We start from the raw sequence: 13813 nt of genomic DNA on the forward strand, positions 1-13813 counted from the left end.
GTTCGTATTGATCAGTTAGCAAGTAAATTACATAGTGAAAATTTTTATTTTATGCTAAGTGGTTGAAACTTTACAGGCAATAAAAATGAATTTTTGTATGTGTTAAATAGAGAAATTATGAGATGACCTTTATTCATCTTGCTAACAGTTTAAACTTTGATGTTAAGAAGTATTAAGATTTTTCTAACATGCCAAGGATATTAGATTTTGAGCTGAAGGCAGGAACATTGAAGGATTTAATCATTCACATGGTCGAATTTGTAAATATGTTAAGGAGTGAAGACTTTATATTAAGAGAGTGCATAATCTAGTTTTTAAATCATCTTGCTAAGAAATTTAAATTTTCACCAATAAAGAGTTTTAAGTGAGAGACATGCTGAGATTTTCATTCCTGATAGATGAGTCTGCAGATGAATTACTTAGTTACATTTTGTATTTCAATTAGAATTTTATATTAGAGGTTTGGAATTTTACAGTAATAATGCATACCTCAGAGGACTTTTATGGAGAGGAAATGAGTTACGTTATGCAATGTGCTGTATATATGTTGCTGCAGTGATGATGATGATGATCCTTATAATTCTTATACCATGCTAATTTGTATACTGTGCTTTTAAAAAATGTCATCTCTACCTTGAGGACTGACAAAATAAGAATCTTATATTAAGGCCCTTCCATTTTAGCCAGAGAATAGTTTTGGTGAGTTTACATGTCAGATATGTTTATGCTAGAAGGTTTGGATTTAATGTTGCAGACAGTAAATAAACAGTGGAAGGCTTTAATCAGAGAGACCGCATGATCAAATTTAAGTGTCATGCTAACAAGGGTGTACTTAATTTTGAGAAACAGCAGATCTGAATTTTGTATCCTGTTGGAAAGCTTGGATTTTAGCCAATGAATTTCATGTAAGGGGGAACGCATGGTTTTTTTTACAGATGGGTCCAATGGCTTAGAAGAAAACTGAGAAGTAACAAACGGTGTTAAACGTATAAAGAGCAGTAACTTTACGGCTAATCTATCAGATAATCAAAGCTCAATTTGCTTTGCCCCAGCAGAGAAGAAATATGCAAATAACCCCAACCAAGACATTTTCTTTCAATTCTGTCTCAGCCCACTGAAATCACCCAACACTAGATTTCCAAAAATCCACTCTGGGACCGTCAGATTCCAAAGATGTCACACGCTCCCCCCTACCCCCACATTCAATGTCCCAACTCTGCCAGATACATGTCTCTGTTGGGAGGGCCCAATCAGCAACAGAGAGAAAAAGATATTTGCTAGAATGAGGAGACCAGCCCTATTGGAGTGAAGAAGGGGACCTGGAAGGATAAGACTGGGGAGGCGTGCAGACATGCTTGCATTGGTGAAATTGAGGCCAGATGTGTGAAGTTCCAGAAGCCTCACAAAGAGGTCAGTCCTGGGAGAGTGGAGATTGTAGGAAGAGAAGGAGATTATTTGAAGATCTCCTCAACAGCTCAGAGCTCAGGAGAACGTAGCATTGGAAGGAGACCAAATCAAGAAAGAGAAATTGGCTGCAAGTCTGAGTTGGAATCAAGTAACAAATATGCAATTATCTAGCACATAGTAGGTATGTTATAAACTTTATGGGAAAAAAAAGAACCCAGACCTATACACACCCCCTGAAATTTCTATTTTGAACATGGGGAAGGAAATAAGAGCTATTTTGGGCTGCTGACCCAACTGATGGGACAATGACCAAGTGCCCATTTTCTCCTCTTTCACTGTGCTGGTGAAACAGTAGGCATCTTTGCTAGAGATTCCCACCCCACAACCAAGGCAGCTGGGCTTGCTCCAGAGCCATGAGCCTGCCAGGGGTGGCTTTGGATGGTGCTGAGATATGACCTCTGTAATTCTCAGGTGACCAAAGCAGGAAAAGAGGATTGACCAGGTGCATGTGCCAGGGTGAAATGGAGCAGCCTGTGCACACTGCCAGGTGTCCACCTGCCACAGTGGCTGCTCCCAGCCAGTCACTCCACAGAGTTTATGGGCTCACATCTATGGAAGAAATGGACAGGACAGGCAGACTGAATAAGCCTGGAAGACAGGTCAGGGGTTGACAGATCTTCCCTCCCTTGGGGAGCCCCAAGTGACCAGCCAAGGAGGCTGGCTTGGATAGAAGGCTTTCCCCCATTTCTCTCTGCTCTGATTAGTTGGGCATCTGATTTGTCCTTGAGACGCTGACACTGCCACCTCATGAGATCCTAAACTACTGCCTTTATCCCCCATTTCCCCTCCACCACCAGGTTCTGATCTCCACAGTCCCAGCTACTGACTGGACGCCATCACAACCTTACCAATCTTCAGAATACACTCCTTTCCATCCGACGAAATGATAGAACCCTCTGAAGACTCATTTGAGACGATGATGGAGCATAAGAATCCATCATCAAAACAAATGGAGTCCTCCGAGGGCTCATCCAACACCACCGAGGCGACATCGGGCAGTGGAGTGCGGGGAGAGGCAGGGCCAGCCAGCAGCCCAGCCCAGGAAAAGAAGGAGCCACCCAGTGGCCTACTCGAGGAAATGGAAGAGCTGCCCACTGATCTACTCCAAGACATGGAGGAGCCATCCAGTGGCCCACGTAAGGAAATAGAGGATCCACCCAATGACCTACTCCAAGACATGGAGGAGTCATGCAACGGTTCACACCAGGCAATGGGGGATCCACTCAGTGGAGCATCTGATAGGATGAAAGAAGCGTCAGTCAACCCATCGGGAGCCCAAGAAGAGCAAGAGGCTCACACTGACCTGAAGGAATCAGGAAGGGAGGAGACTCCTCAAGAAGAGCAAAACCAGACCGAGCACTCAACCGCAGAACTTATGGCCATGGTGAGGTCCATCATCTCGCTGTACTTCCGAATGCAAGACCTCAAAGAGCAACAGAGAGTAGCAGAAGAGATCTTGATCAAAGGGATCAATGCAGGCCAACTGCCCGCCCCAAAGCACTTCTCTGGCGATCGCAGAGAATTTCACGAGTTTATCGTACTCTGCCAACTGACCTTACAGAGCTACCCAAGAATGTTCTGTAACGACCGTCTGCGAGTTGGCTATGTCATCAACCACCTCTCCGGCTTGGCATTAGAATGGGCCAAAGCTCTACTGCAGGAAAACAGCCCCCTGATGGGAGACTTCCCAGCCTTCCTGGAGGCCATGTCAGAAGTGTTTGAGTACCGCCAGACACTGCGTGTGGCAGAAGAGGCCATGTTCACGATCAGGCAGGGCAGCCGCTCTGCCACCGAGTACATCGATGAGTTCCAGAGCCTGGTGCCCATCTTGGGCTGGCCAGATGAAGTCCTGCAGGCCCACCTGTGCCAGGGGCTCAACGAGGAGATCAGGCACTATCTATTCCGGGTCCCTCAGCCGGATTCCCTAGACAGTCTGATTGTGCTCATCCTGCAAATAGAAGAGAAGCTGGCAGAGAGAAGAGCCATGCTCAGGCTGCCCCCCGAGGCCCGCCCCCGGAACCTGACCTGGATCGACTCACCTGCTCCAGAGAGGTGGATGGTCAGCAGCTGGCTGCCCAGCGAAGTCCATCCGGGCATCAACCGCGCCCATCTCTTCCTGCTGCTCATGGTGAGAGTAAACCCCTACCACAGTGTCGCGGTTCAGGCCCTGGTGGATTCAGGAGCTGACGGCAACTTCATGGATGAGAAGTTCGCCCAGGAGCACTACGTGGAGCTTTACGAGAAGCCTTACCCACAGCCAGTCCAATCCGTGGACGGCTCACTGATTGGCAACGAGCCTGTCTGGCTCTACACGGAGCCCCTGGTGTGCATCCACCAGAACCACCAGGAGTCCATCGAATTTGACATCGTACCTTCACCGAACTTCTCCGTGGTCCTAGGCATCCGCTGGCTCCGAGTCCATGCCCCTGAAGTCGACTGGATCAAAGGCCGCTGCACCTTCCACTCTCCCTACTGCCTGAAGAACTGCTTTCGCCCGCCCCCACCATGCATTGCCCTAGAGAGGCACAGCATGAGCCTGCTACCCGGACTGCCGCACCCATACTCAGACCTGGCCGACGTGTTTAACCCGAAGGAAGCAGATGATGAGACTTCCGACCAGCCAAGCTCAGACGGATCCGATGATCTTTCTGAATCAGAGCCCTCTGAGCTTCAGCAGGCTGGAGACAGTGATCACAGCGAGACCTTTTACGAGTGTCCCTCCACCGCGCCTTGGGAACCTGTGGGTGCCAGGATGCAAGAAAGAGCCAGGCTACAGGAGGAATACTGGGACCTGCAGGACATGCTGACCAGCAGACAGGACTACATACAGATGATTCCGGAACTGTTTGACCAGTTACACGGAGCCGCGTGGTTCACAAAACTGGAGCTGCGTGGGACCATTGTGGAGGAAAGCGTGAACGTGCACCGCACCGAAGATGTGTGGAAAGCAGCGTTTGGTTTGGAGCTTCAAGAGATGAAGAGCTACCAGCCGTTCGCGCTCTCCCCAGACCCTATCATACCTCAGAACGTGATTCACTTCATCCTAAAGGACATGCTAGGGTTCCTTGTGCTTTCTTATGGCCAGGAAGTCCTGATCTACTCAATGAGTCAGGAGGAGCACCTCCACCACGTCCGCCAAGTCCTGGTCCGCTTCCGCCATCACAACGTCTACTGCTCCCTGGACAAGAGCCAGTTCCACCGCCAAACCGTGGAATTCCTGGGCTTCGTCGTCACCCCCAAAGGGGTGAAACTGAACAAGAACGTCATGACCATCATAACAGGGTACCCTACCCCTGGCTCCAGGCTATCTCTGAGAAACTTCATCGAATTCGTCTTCCCCTACCGCCACTTCGTGGAGCGCTTCAGCATCATCGCAGAGCCCCTGGTGCGGCAGCTGCTGAGCTCCGACCAGTTCTACTGGGGAGTCGAGGAGCAGGAGGCCTTCGAGTGCCTCAAGAGGGCTTTCCGCAAGGCGCCCCTCCTCCACCACCCCAAGCCCCAGAACCCATTCTACTTGGAAACCGGGGTCACCAGCACGGCCCTGCACGCCTCCCTGATCCAAATTGACGACCAAACCGGCAAGAGAGCCTACTGTGCTTTCTACTCGCGCAACATCTCCCCTATCGAGGTTGAGTACTCTCAAGTGGAGATGAAGATTCTTCCAATACGGGCTGCCTTCACGGTGTGGTGCCGCTACCTGGAGAACACCGAGGAGCCCATCATGATCCTTCTCAACACAGAGGATCTAGCCTCTCTGAATAATGACAGGCTCACCGTACTTCTCCCCGGCCATTGGGTCTTCTTCTTCTCCCATTTCAACTTTGAAGTCACGGAGCTGCCAGAACAAGATGGTGGCCGAGCGCTGCCACCTGTGAGAAACCGCCGGTGGAGAGCCTTCCAGAGGAACACCGCGGCCAGGCAAACCCTGCTCCTTGCCTCAAGGGGATTCCCCAGGGATCCAGCCACAGAATCCGGGGAAGAAGAGAATGAAGACCAGGATGAGTCCAATGAACAGACCCTACAGCAAGAGTTGCTGGCCACAATACCCATCGACCAAATCCTCAACAGCTTCCTCGCCCACTTCAGCATGGCCCAGATCAGGGCCGTCATTCTGCACTTCTTCCGAGGCCTCCTGTACTGGAAGAACACCCTAGCCCTGGCAGCCATCCTCGTGCTACTGCGGGTGAGGCAGTGCCTCTCCGTGCTGCCGGCACCCGCCATGCAGGTAGCTCGGCCCCAGCCCCAGCGCTCCCTACGACTCATCCTGGATTCGTCCCTCATCGCAGGCAGTAGCATCACGACAGCCATCACCCAGCTGCTCACCCAGATGCCCGCTCTCGCGGGCGCAAACACCATCCCAGCCCGGGAGCTGGCCGAGTTATTCCTGGGTCCTGGCCGCTGGCAGCGAAACGCTCTGCACGCCCAGACCCACCGAGGCCTGCAGTTCACCCCTGGGTTCTGGATGACGCTGTGTGAGTTCTTCGGTGTCAGAGTCACCCCCTGGGAGGGCCGCCTCCCTGCCCTGCGTGAGAACCGCTACCTGGAGCTGCACGTCGTTGGTGATGAGGATGTCGTCTTGCGAGAAGCCCTGCAAGACGACCTGCAACGTTACCGTCAGTGTGGCCTGCATGACGGCCTGCAAGACACCTCGCAGGACAAGCAGGACAACGACGTGCAGGAGGCCTCGCCCAGCCACACAGGAGCCTCCCACCCACCCCGCCCACGCCACCTCATGGATCCCCAGGTCCTGGAATTCCTCAGTAGCCGCCTGCTCCACATCCGCGGTGCGGACGGCCAGCTGCACCTGCTCAGCCGGGAGCAGGCGGTCGGGGCCCTGAGCCAGTTCCTGACCCTGATCTACAGGCAGGCCCTGCCCGTCCCCGCCTTGGGGAGCCAACCCAGGGAGGAGGCAAGGCTGGAAGAGCTGCCTGACGAGGACGAAGATGCTGACCTCGACTGAAGACGCCTCCCCATCTCTAGCAAAGAGTCCCCTCTATTTCTCGCCCCAATGCCTCCTGATGTCCCCTGGCCTCCCTGTGCCTCAGCCTGCTTCGCTTCCCTTCCTGCCACTCCTGACCCAAGAGGAACCCACTTGTGAAGGACAACAGCTTCTTCATCTCATCAACCAGCAATGCCACCTGTGCTAACGGACTATCCAGTCCTCAGAGACCCAGCACCAGCCCTGGGCTGGGAGTTCTCAGTTCTCCAGGTCCCAAGCCCATGCCCAGGAGTGACATCCATGAGGGAGAAAGCAGTGGCGAACAGGAAGTGACCCCATGACGCACGGCCAGATGAAGAAGCAGGCACAGCAGGCACAGCCAAGCAAGCAGGTGCTGGGGCCCCCCACCCGGCCTGGCGACGGCCACCCTGTGCCGTCCTGGGACACTGACCTCGGGTGCTCCACTGACTTCTTCTACCTCCACCGCCAGTGCTCCTGCTCCCCTGAGCTCCCACCCCCGCCCCCCAACCCCCATCCCCCCAACCTCCCGACATCTGATGATGTGGTGCCTCCCTCACCCCCATCCCACCCTGCAAGCAAGCCCACCCCCACCACATCTGCTTCAGCTTTCTTGACCCCGCCTTCCTCTGGCCCTGAGCTCTGGACTTACCTGGACAAAGCCGCTCTTTGGGGCATCCCGACGTACCAGTGCCACTTACCAGACTTGCATGGCGAAGAGGGCCCTTCATGCCTTGGGGCACCTCCCCCTCCCAATACTGAACACCGGGCAGTGCAGGGGTGCAGGGGCCCCCCATAAAGGGAGGGGGTCCCAGAAGGCACACAGGCACCCAGGGGACCATGCCGAGTCACAGAGAGGCTCTAGCCACACTGCCGCTTTGAATGGCGAGAAGACCCTTCCCCACCCCTGAGCTTTCTCAACCCCAATCCTTTTGCACTCTTCAATTAAAGCAAAATAAAAGACTGTCTGACTTTGGGGTTTGTTCTAAAAGTGGAGGTGGTGGGTGGAAAGGCAGGGGAGGGGACACGCATGGGAGGAGGGAGGGAGTAGGCGGGGTGGGGGAGGGAGCAAGTGGACTGGGCAGGAAGGGTGGGGGCAAGAAACGCTCTGCCCTGAAACGGCCCCTGGGGGCCTGGCACATGGGCTGCAGATCTCCCCCAACCTTCCTGAAGATGCCCCCACCAGGACTCTGGGCACTTCTTTCTGCCATGGGAAGGCACCCACCACCACTGAGGCCACCAAGGATGTGCACCCCCCACAGGCTCAAGTCAAAGAGAGGAGAGGACAGAAAAGGTGCCTTAGGGCAGTGGGAGGCAGGGGAGTGGAGGCTGTCTCTCCTAAGGGTTGGAGAAAAGGGAGCCCCGCAACCCAAATCCCACCTCTGGCCTTGGCCTCCTCGCCATGTGAGAAACGAGGTGCAGTCTGAGCCCCACACTGCAGGGTCCACAAGCCCTGGTCTCAAGCAGTTCCTAACCCCCACTCCGAGAGGAAAAGGCCTGGGTCCCATTTCAGAGGGTCATGCTGTTCCCAAAGTGGCAAAACAGCTGTTGTGAGGGTTCTTGTGTTGGCACTGACCTGGGTAGGGGGGCTGCCAGGGGTCCCACAGGGAGTCGGGGAGGTAAGGCAGGTGGCACTCACTCACTCGGAGCTCCCCCTCTACAGTCCGGCACACGCTGACCCCTCTTCCTGGCCATGGGTCACACCTATCCAGGAGTGGCCTCCAACCTCCCAGAGCACCCCCGTCCCACAGCACCCTTCCACAGGGAAGAGTTCTGTGAGGACACAGAGGAGAAGGAGCCGTGGGCCTCTCTCAGCATGACCTTGAGCTTGAGCTAGGAGAGCAACAACACTGGAGCTCCATGCACATGGCTCCCCTATGCCAGGACACACCAGGTCCGTGCACACGAGTCCGCCATGCCAGGACACACCAGCTCTGCCCTCTTTTCCCTGATGAGTAACCTGCCCCTGAAGACACACCATGAGACCACCCAACAGATCTCAGGCTCAAAGCTCAGGGGCCCTGCAGGGACCTGACTAGCCCGAGTTGGAGCAGCCTCATCCCCTAGGGAAGCCATTTCCACCTGGCCCCAGAGTTCTCAGCTCCCACATGGAAGACACCCTACTCTGTCCTCCAGACAACGGCCGCCAGCCAGTGTGGCTCTGCCTCCTGCTCCTACTCCTTGTCGACCAGGACCACTGGGCACACAGCGGGGAGCCCGTGCCCAAGGACACACCCACAGGAGCCCAAGACTGGCGCTGCAGGCTCAGCCTCGTTCTTTCCCTGCACGGCACTGCCCAGCCCCACACAGGGCTCACGACGCCCTCACAGGTCCCCAGGAGCGCCTGGCCTTCACCCTCATCCACCTGTCTGAAGAATCTACCCCTGAGAGCAGCACCGGGAGATCATGGTCAGGATCCCCAGGTTCAAAGGCAGGGGCTACACCGCTGGGATTCTCTCCCTCCACTGGCGGGCTGCAGGAAGGCCTCGCCCAGCCTTGGTTTCCTCATCTGTCACTCCAACCCACCAAGGCTGCTGTGAGGATTCAGAGTTAGGAATAAAGTGCGGGGCACAGCTGGCACTCAGAGCTCCCAGCCCCATCCACAGACTTCTTATGTCACTTTCCCAAGGTAAACTTGGGGACATCAAGGCCCAGAATGGGCTACAGAGGAGCGGAGGACAGAGCCAGGATGGAGGCCCCTTCCTGGTGGCTCTTTGTCCTCTCGCCTGGGCCACTTCACCCACTCCGCCTTCAGTCACAAGGCCCAGCAATGATCCCCACAGCAGCCAACAGCACAGCAGCTCCAGGAGCTCAAGGGCACCGTGTCTGTCTGTCTGTTCACCTAGCACTCTGCCTCTGACGGCAACCCAAGACAGACTGCCACGCATTAAGGCCAGGGGCTCGGCTGTAAGAGCTGCAGATCCCCTTTGGTGACCTGGCCCCAGAAGGCCCCAACCTTGACTTGCTGGGTGACCTCAGGTAGTGGCTGTCCACCTTCCAGCCTGTTTTCCCATCATCAAACAGGACATGTAGTGAGAGGGAGGGCCGTTTCCAGAACAACCATGCCCAGTCTCCAAGGGCCGCTGATTCCTAAAACCCCCTCTGTTCCCAGATGACATTCTTCTTGGAGCTCCCAAGTCCCTTGAAGTGAACTACCTTGGGATAGAGCCTAGGGTTGTAACAAAGGGTCCCTAGATCAGGTCACCTGGAGGCCACCCAAGGGGGTCCCAGAGGCTGGACTTCAATGGCAAACCTTTGTCCCTGCTTGGTAGGGGCCCCCCGGGTAAATGTGGGGTGGATTGGCAGTCCCCATGTCCCTGCAGCCACGACGGTTGAGGACCATCATCCTTGCCTTTTGGGCCATCAAAGGTGGAGGGGCAAGGCCGGGCACGGTGGCTCACACTTGTAATCCTAGCACTTTGGGAGGCTCAGGTGGGTTGATCACCTGAGATCGGGAATCGGGAGTTCAAGACCAGCCTGACTAACATGGAGAAACCCCATCTCTACTAAATAACAAAAAATTAGCTGGGTGTGGTGGCACATGCCTGTAATCCCAGCTACTCGGGAGGCTGAGGCAAAAGAATTGTTTGAACCCAGGAGGTGGAGGTTGCGGTGAGCCGAGATCGCACCACTGCACACCAGCCTGTGCAACAAGAGTGAAACTCCGTCTCAAAAAAAAAAAAAAAAATGGTGGCGGGACAAACAGGACTACTTTGCAGGGTAAGGCCAAACAGAGAATTTACCAGCCATAATCACCCGCGCCCTACAGCGGGGGATCCAGACACACACTAAGGTGAACGTACTTATCCGCAGTTCACACACACACACACATATTGACTAGGGGGCTCCCAGTGCTAGAGCGGCCACGGGCCCCGACACCAGCAGACAGCAATGACCTCGTCTCTTTGGCTCTCCCGCCCAATCCAGCCAGAGTGGGCTTGGCTTACAGAGAAGAGCGGCAGCCCCCAGGCTCAGGGGAGAACTACTGATAAAGTGATACGATGGACTCGGGGGACTTGGGGGAAAGGGTGGGAAGCGGGTGAGAGATAAAAGACTACAAATTGAGTTCAGTGTGTACTGCTCAGCTGATGGGTACACTAAAATCTCACAAATCACCACTAAAGAACTTACTCATGTAACCAAACACCACCTATTGCCCAAAACCTATGGAAATAAAAAGTTTAAAAGAAAAATAATACAAACCTTTTTTCCTCCTGGGGAAAGAAAAAGGAAAGTTAATGTTAAATGTCATGTTGGGTTATGACATCGTGGCCACCACAAAAAAAGGTGAAAACTCCTCTGAACAGCAGGCTGCCCAGCCTGGTGCGTACACAGGCACACAGGCCCACGGGACCTGGCGGGCCACAACCAAATGCACCCATTTTCCACCTTCTCTGCCCACCCCCAGGTCACTGATGTCAGGGGATGGAGGGAGCCCTGAGCTCTACCCCTGCTGAGTCTTGTCCATCAACCTCCCTTCCCGGCCCAGCCCACCTCCATGAGATCCCCAACGTGCCAGCCTCCAGCTCTGGTGCACACAGGGCCAGTTTCTGGAACAGCACACCACCCAGGCAGCTGAGGGCTACTCACCACTTGGGTCCGGACTTGCTCATCCCTCTTGCGGGCAATCCCAGGTCCAGTTAGGGCCTCGGACTCAGGCCCCTGTGCTAGGAGCTTGGCCAGCTCTTAACAATCTGCCCAGGGCAGAGACGTGAGGTCCCCTCCTGCCCACCTGGTGACCCTGGTTGCTCCCAAGGTGTAAAAGAGAAAGACAACAGACAGAAGCCATCACCCCCACTCCCAAGCTCCACCCACCCACCCAGAGCCCTGCTGCGGGGCCGACAAGACCCTAGTTACACCCCAAGCCCATCAGCACTGACCTCAGACCCAAGCAGTAAGCCTCGCCCAGACCCCGGCCATCTGCCTGATCGACAAAGACAAGCACACCCATCCTGACACCACAGAAGCTGAGGGGCAGACCAGGAAGGGAAGGGGTGCACGGGGGAGGAGGGGTGAGGAAGGGGAGACGGAAGGTGAGAAGGAAGGGTAGGGGAGAGGGTGTTCCCTCCTGCAGGAAGGGAGGGGGTGCACGGGGGAGGAGGGGTGAGGAAGGGGAGATGGGAGGTGAGTGGGAAGGGCAGGGGCGAGGGTGCTCCCTCCTGCACCCTCCTGTCCTCTCTAATGGCCTCAGCTGCTGCAAGACATTTCTCCCCACACTTGCTGCCCTGCTGCCCAGATGCTCATGCCTGGGCTAGCTGTCGTGGCTTGTTAATGGGGTTAATGATGCCAGTATCACAGGGCTTGGTGCGGGTCACCTCTGCCATGCACAGGACCTGAGTTAGTCGGAGAGGCAGAAGACAGAGGTCCAAGAACCAGGTGCCACCGCCATGCCCCCTGCTCATGTTGCCATTGGGCACCCTCAGGTACCCAGCCTGGGCAGCGTAGGCACAGCAGAAGAAGAGGGTCCAGCTGACAGCTTCTGGGGACCCAGAGTTGGGAGTCCTTGGGGAAAAGGGAAATGTCTCCAGAACAGGTTTAAGGAGAGAGTAAGAAGCCGCCTGTGAGGGGCCTCAGCCTCCTGGTCATGAAAGAGTCCTGGGTAGAGGCAGAGACCCCTCGAGGAGACCCTCCTCTTGGGGCACAGAAAGGGCCAGCCCTGCTCTGCCAAAGACCCACCTCCTCCACCCTGGGCACAAAGGGGCACCATCTCTCCAACGTCTGTCCGTCCATCCTGTGAGCCGGGTCCCTTTGGAAGGCTCCATGTGGGAGCACAGCCCCAGCTCCTCAGTGGGAGAAGCCCCAGGGCTACCCAACTCCCACTCTGGCCTATCTGCCCTTGGCTGTAGAGTCAGCCCAGGGGCGTGTCCCACCAGGGGCATAGTTCCCTGCCAAGGAGGGGCCTCAGAGATGGCCCAGCCCCAGGCCCTCCCCTCCAGGAACTCAGAGAGCTACGGAAGAGAGAGAGAAGAGCCCAAGGAGCATGCCGGGAAGAGGCTGGCAGGAGAGCAGCGGACTTGAGGACGCGTCCCCGTGCAGCCAAGGGTGCAGAGGAGGGTCCGGGGGCTGCGCGTGGTTGAAGGGGATGAAGAAAGGCATCATATAGGAGCTGGATAACTGTGCATCAACTCCTGTATGAAGCCGTTCCCACCCCCCAACTACTGACTACGGGCCGCAACCCTCCTCCCGGAAGCGCAGTGCAAGCGCTCGGATGGCAGAGGGGACGCCTGCTGCTAGTGGTTAGAGCAGTGACAGCAAGGGACAGCCAGCCCAGGCAGTGCCACCCACTGCTGGGCACCTGCAGCACTGGGGTACCTGCCCCCCCTGCCCAGCCTTCCCCTACCTCCTCCTATGGCCAGGGCCTGGGCCTCCCTTAGCCCCACAGAGCCCCCAGGTGACTGTGGAGCCAGGCTAGGGGATGGAGGGTGGAGAAGTGAAAGGGGAGGCAGGTCTGATTCTGGCCCAGGCCTGTGACTGGACATCGGGTGCTAGACCCCACCCATCCACTGCTTTGACTCCCTGGTACTTCTCCAGCCTTGCCTTCTACATCTGTGAAATGGGTTGCAACAGGCACCTCTGGGGACCCAGTGAGGACTCATGAAGTCCAGAGGCACTTAAATAATTTCCCAGAGACAGAAAGTAGATTTTTGGTTGCTGAGGGCTGGGGGGTGTGCATGTAGGGTGAGGGTGACAGCTGAAGGCTCTGGAGTTCTTTTGAGGGGGATGAAAATGATCTGAAACTGATTATGGCGATAGTTGCAGATATCTGAATAACTAAGACACACTTTGCTGTGAGTTTTAATGGGTGGATTGTGTGTATGCAGATTACATCTCAATAAAGTTGTACCCCCAAAACACCTTCCTTTATTCCCTGACATCTTTCTCAATCACCATACTACCTGCCCTGTCCTACACTCCCCAGCCACCCACACCACCAACACACATTCACAGGGACACACAGCCAGGCACGTGGTAGGTGGTCAAAACATATCTGTGAATAAATGACCTGATAATATAAAATTCTCTGAAAGAGACTATGGAGGGAAACCTTTAGGGAATGGGGTTAAGGATTAAGAAGTAGGGGTCAGGGGAGGGTATGGAGGTGGGAAAGAGGCTCAGAGTGACACATGAGTAGAGGAGGGGCTCAGATTGACAGACACATGGAGGGAGGAGGGTCTCCCTGTAACACATGGGGGGAGGAGGGAGTTGGTGTGACACACAGGTGGAGGAAGGGGCTGGTGTGACACATGTGTGGAGGAAGGGGTTGGTGTGACACACAAGAGGAGGGGCTGGTGTGACACATGTGTGGAGGAGGGGGTTGGTGTGACACATGTTGGAAAGCGGGTTGGTGTGACACATGTGTGGGGAAGGGGGTTGGTGTGACACATGGGT

The 13813-nt window shown here is 55.3% G+C and overlaps 1 protein-coding gene across 1 annotated transcript; it reads left to right on the plus strand.

The window, feature by feature from the left end:
• The first annotated feature begins 2297 nt into the window (after nucleotides 1–2297).
• Nucleotides 2298–6477, plus strand: RTL1 (retrotransposon Gag like 1). The gene has a single exon (XM_023205364.1). The coding sequence runs from the start codon at nucleotides 2351–2353 to the stop codon at nucleotides 6425–6427; it is 4077 nt and encodes a 1358-aa protein (XP_023061132.1). The 5' UTR covers nucleotides 2298–2350; the 3' UTR covers nucleotides 6428–6477.
• The last annotated feature ends 7336 nt before the right edge of the window (nucleotides 6478–13813 follow it).

Source organism: Piliocolobus tephrosceles, chromosome 6 (assembly GCF_002776525.5).
Source record: "Piliocolobus tephrosceles isolate RC106 chromosome 6, ASM277652v3, whole genome shotgun sequence".
Classification (NCBI taxonomy): Eukaryota; Metazoa; Chordata; class Mammalia; order Primates; family Cercopithecidae; genus Piliocolobus; species Piliocolobus tephrosceles.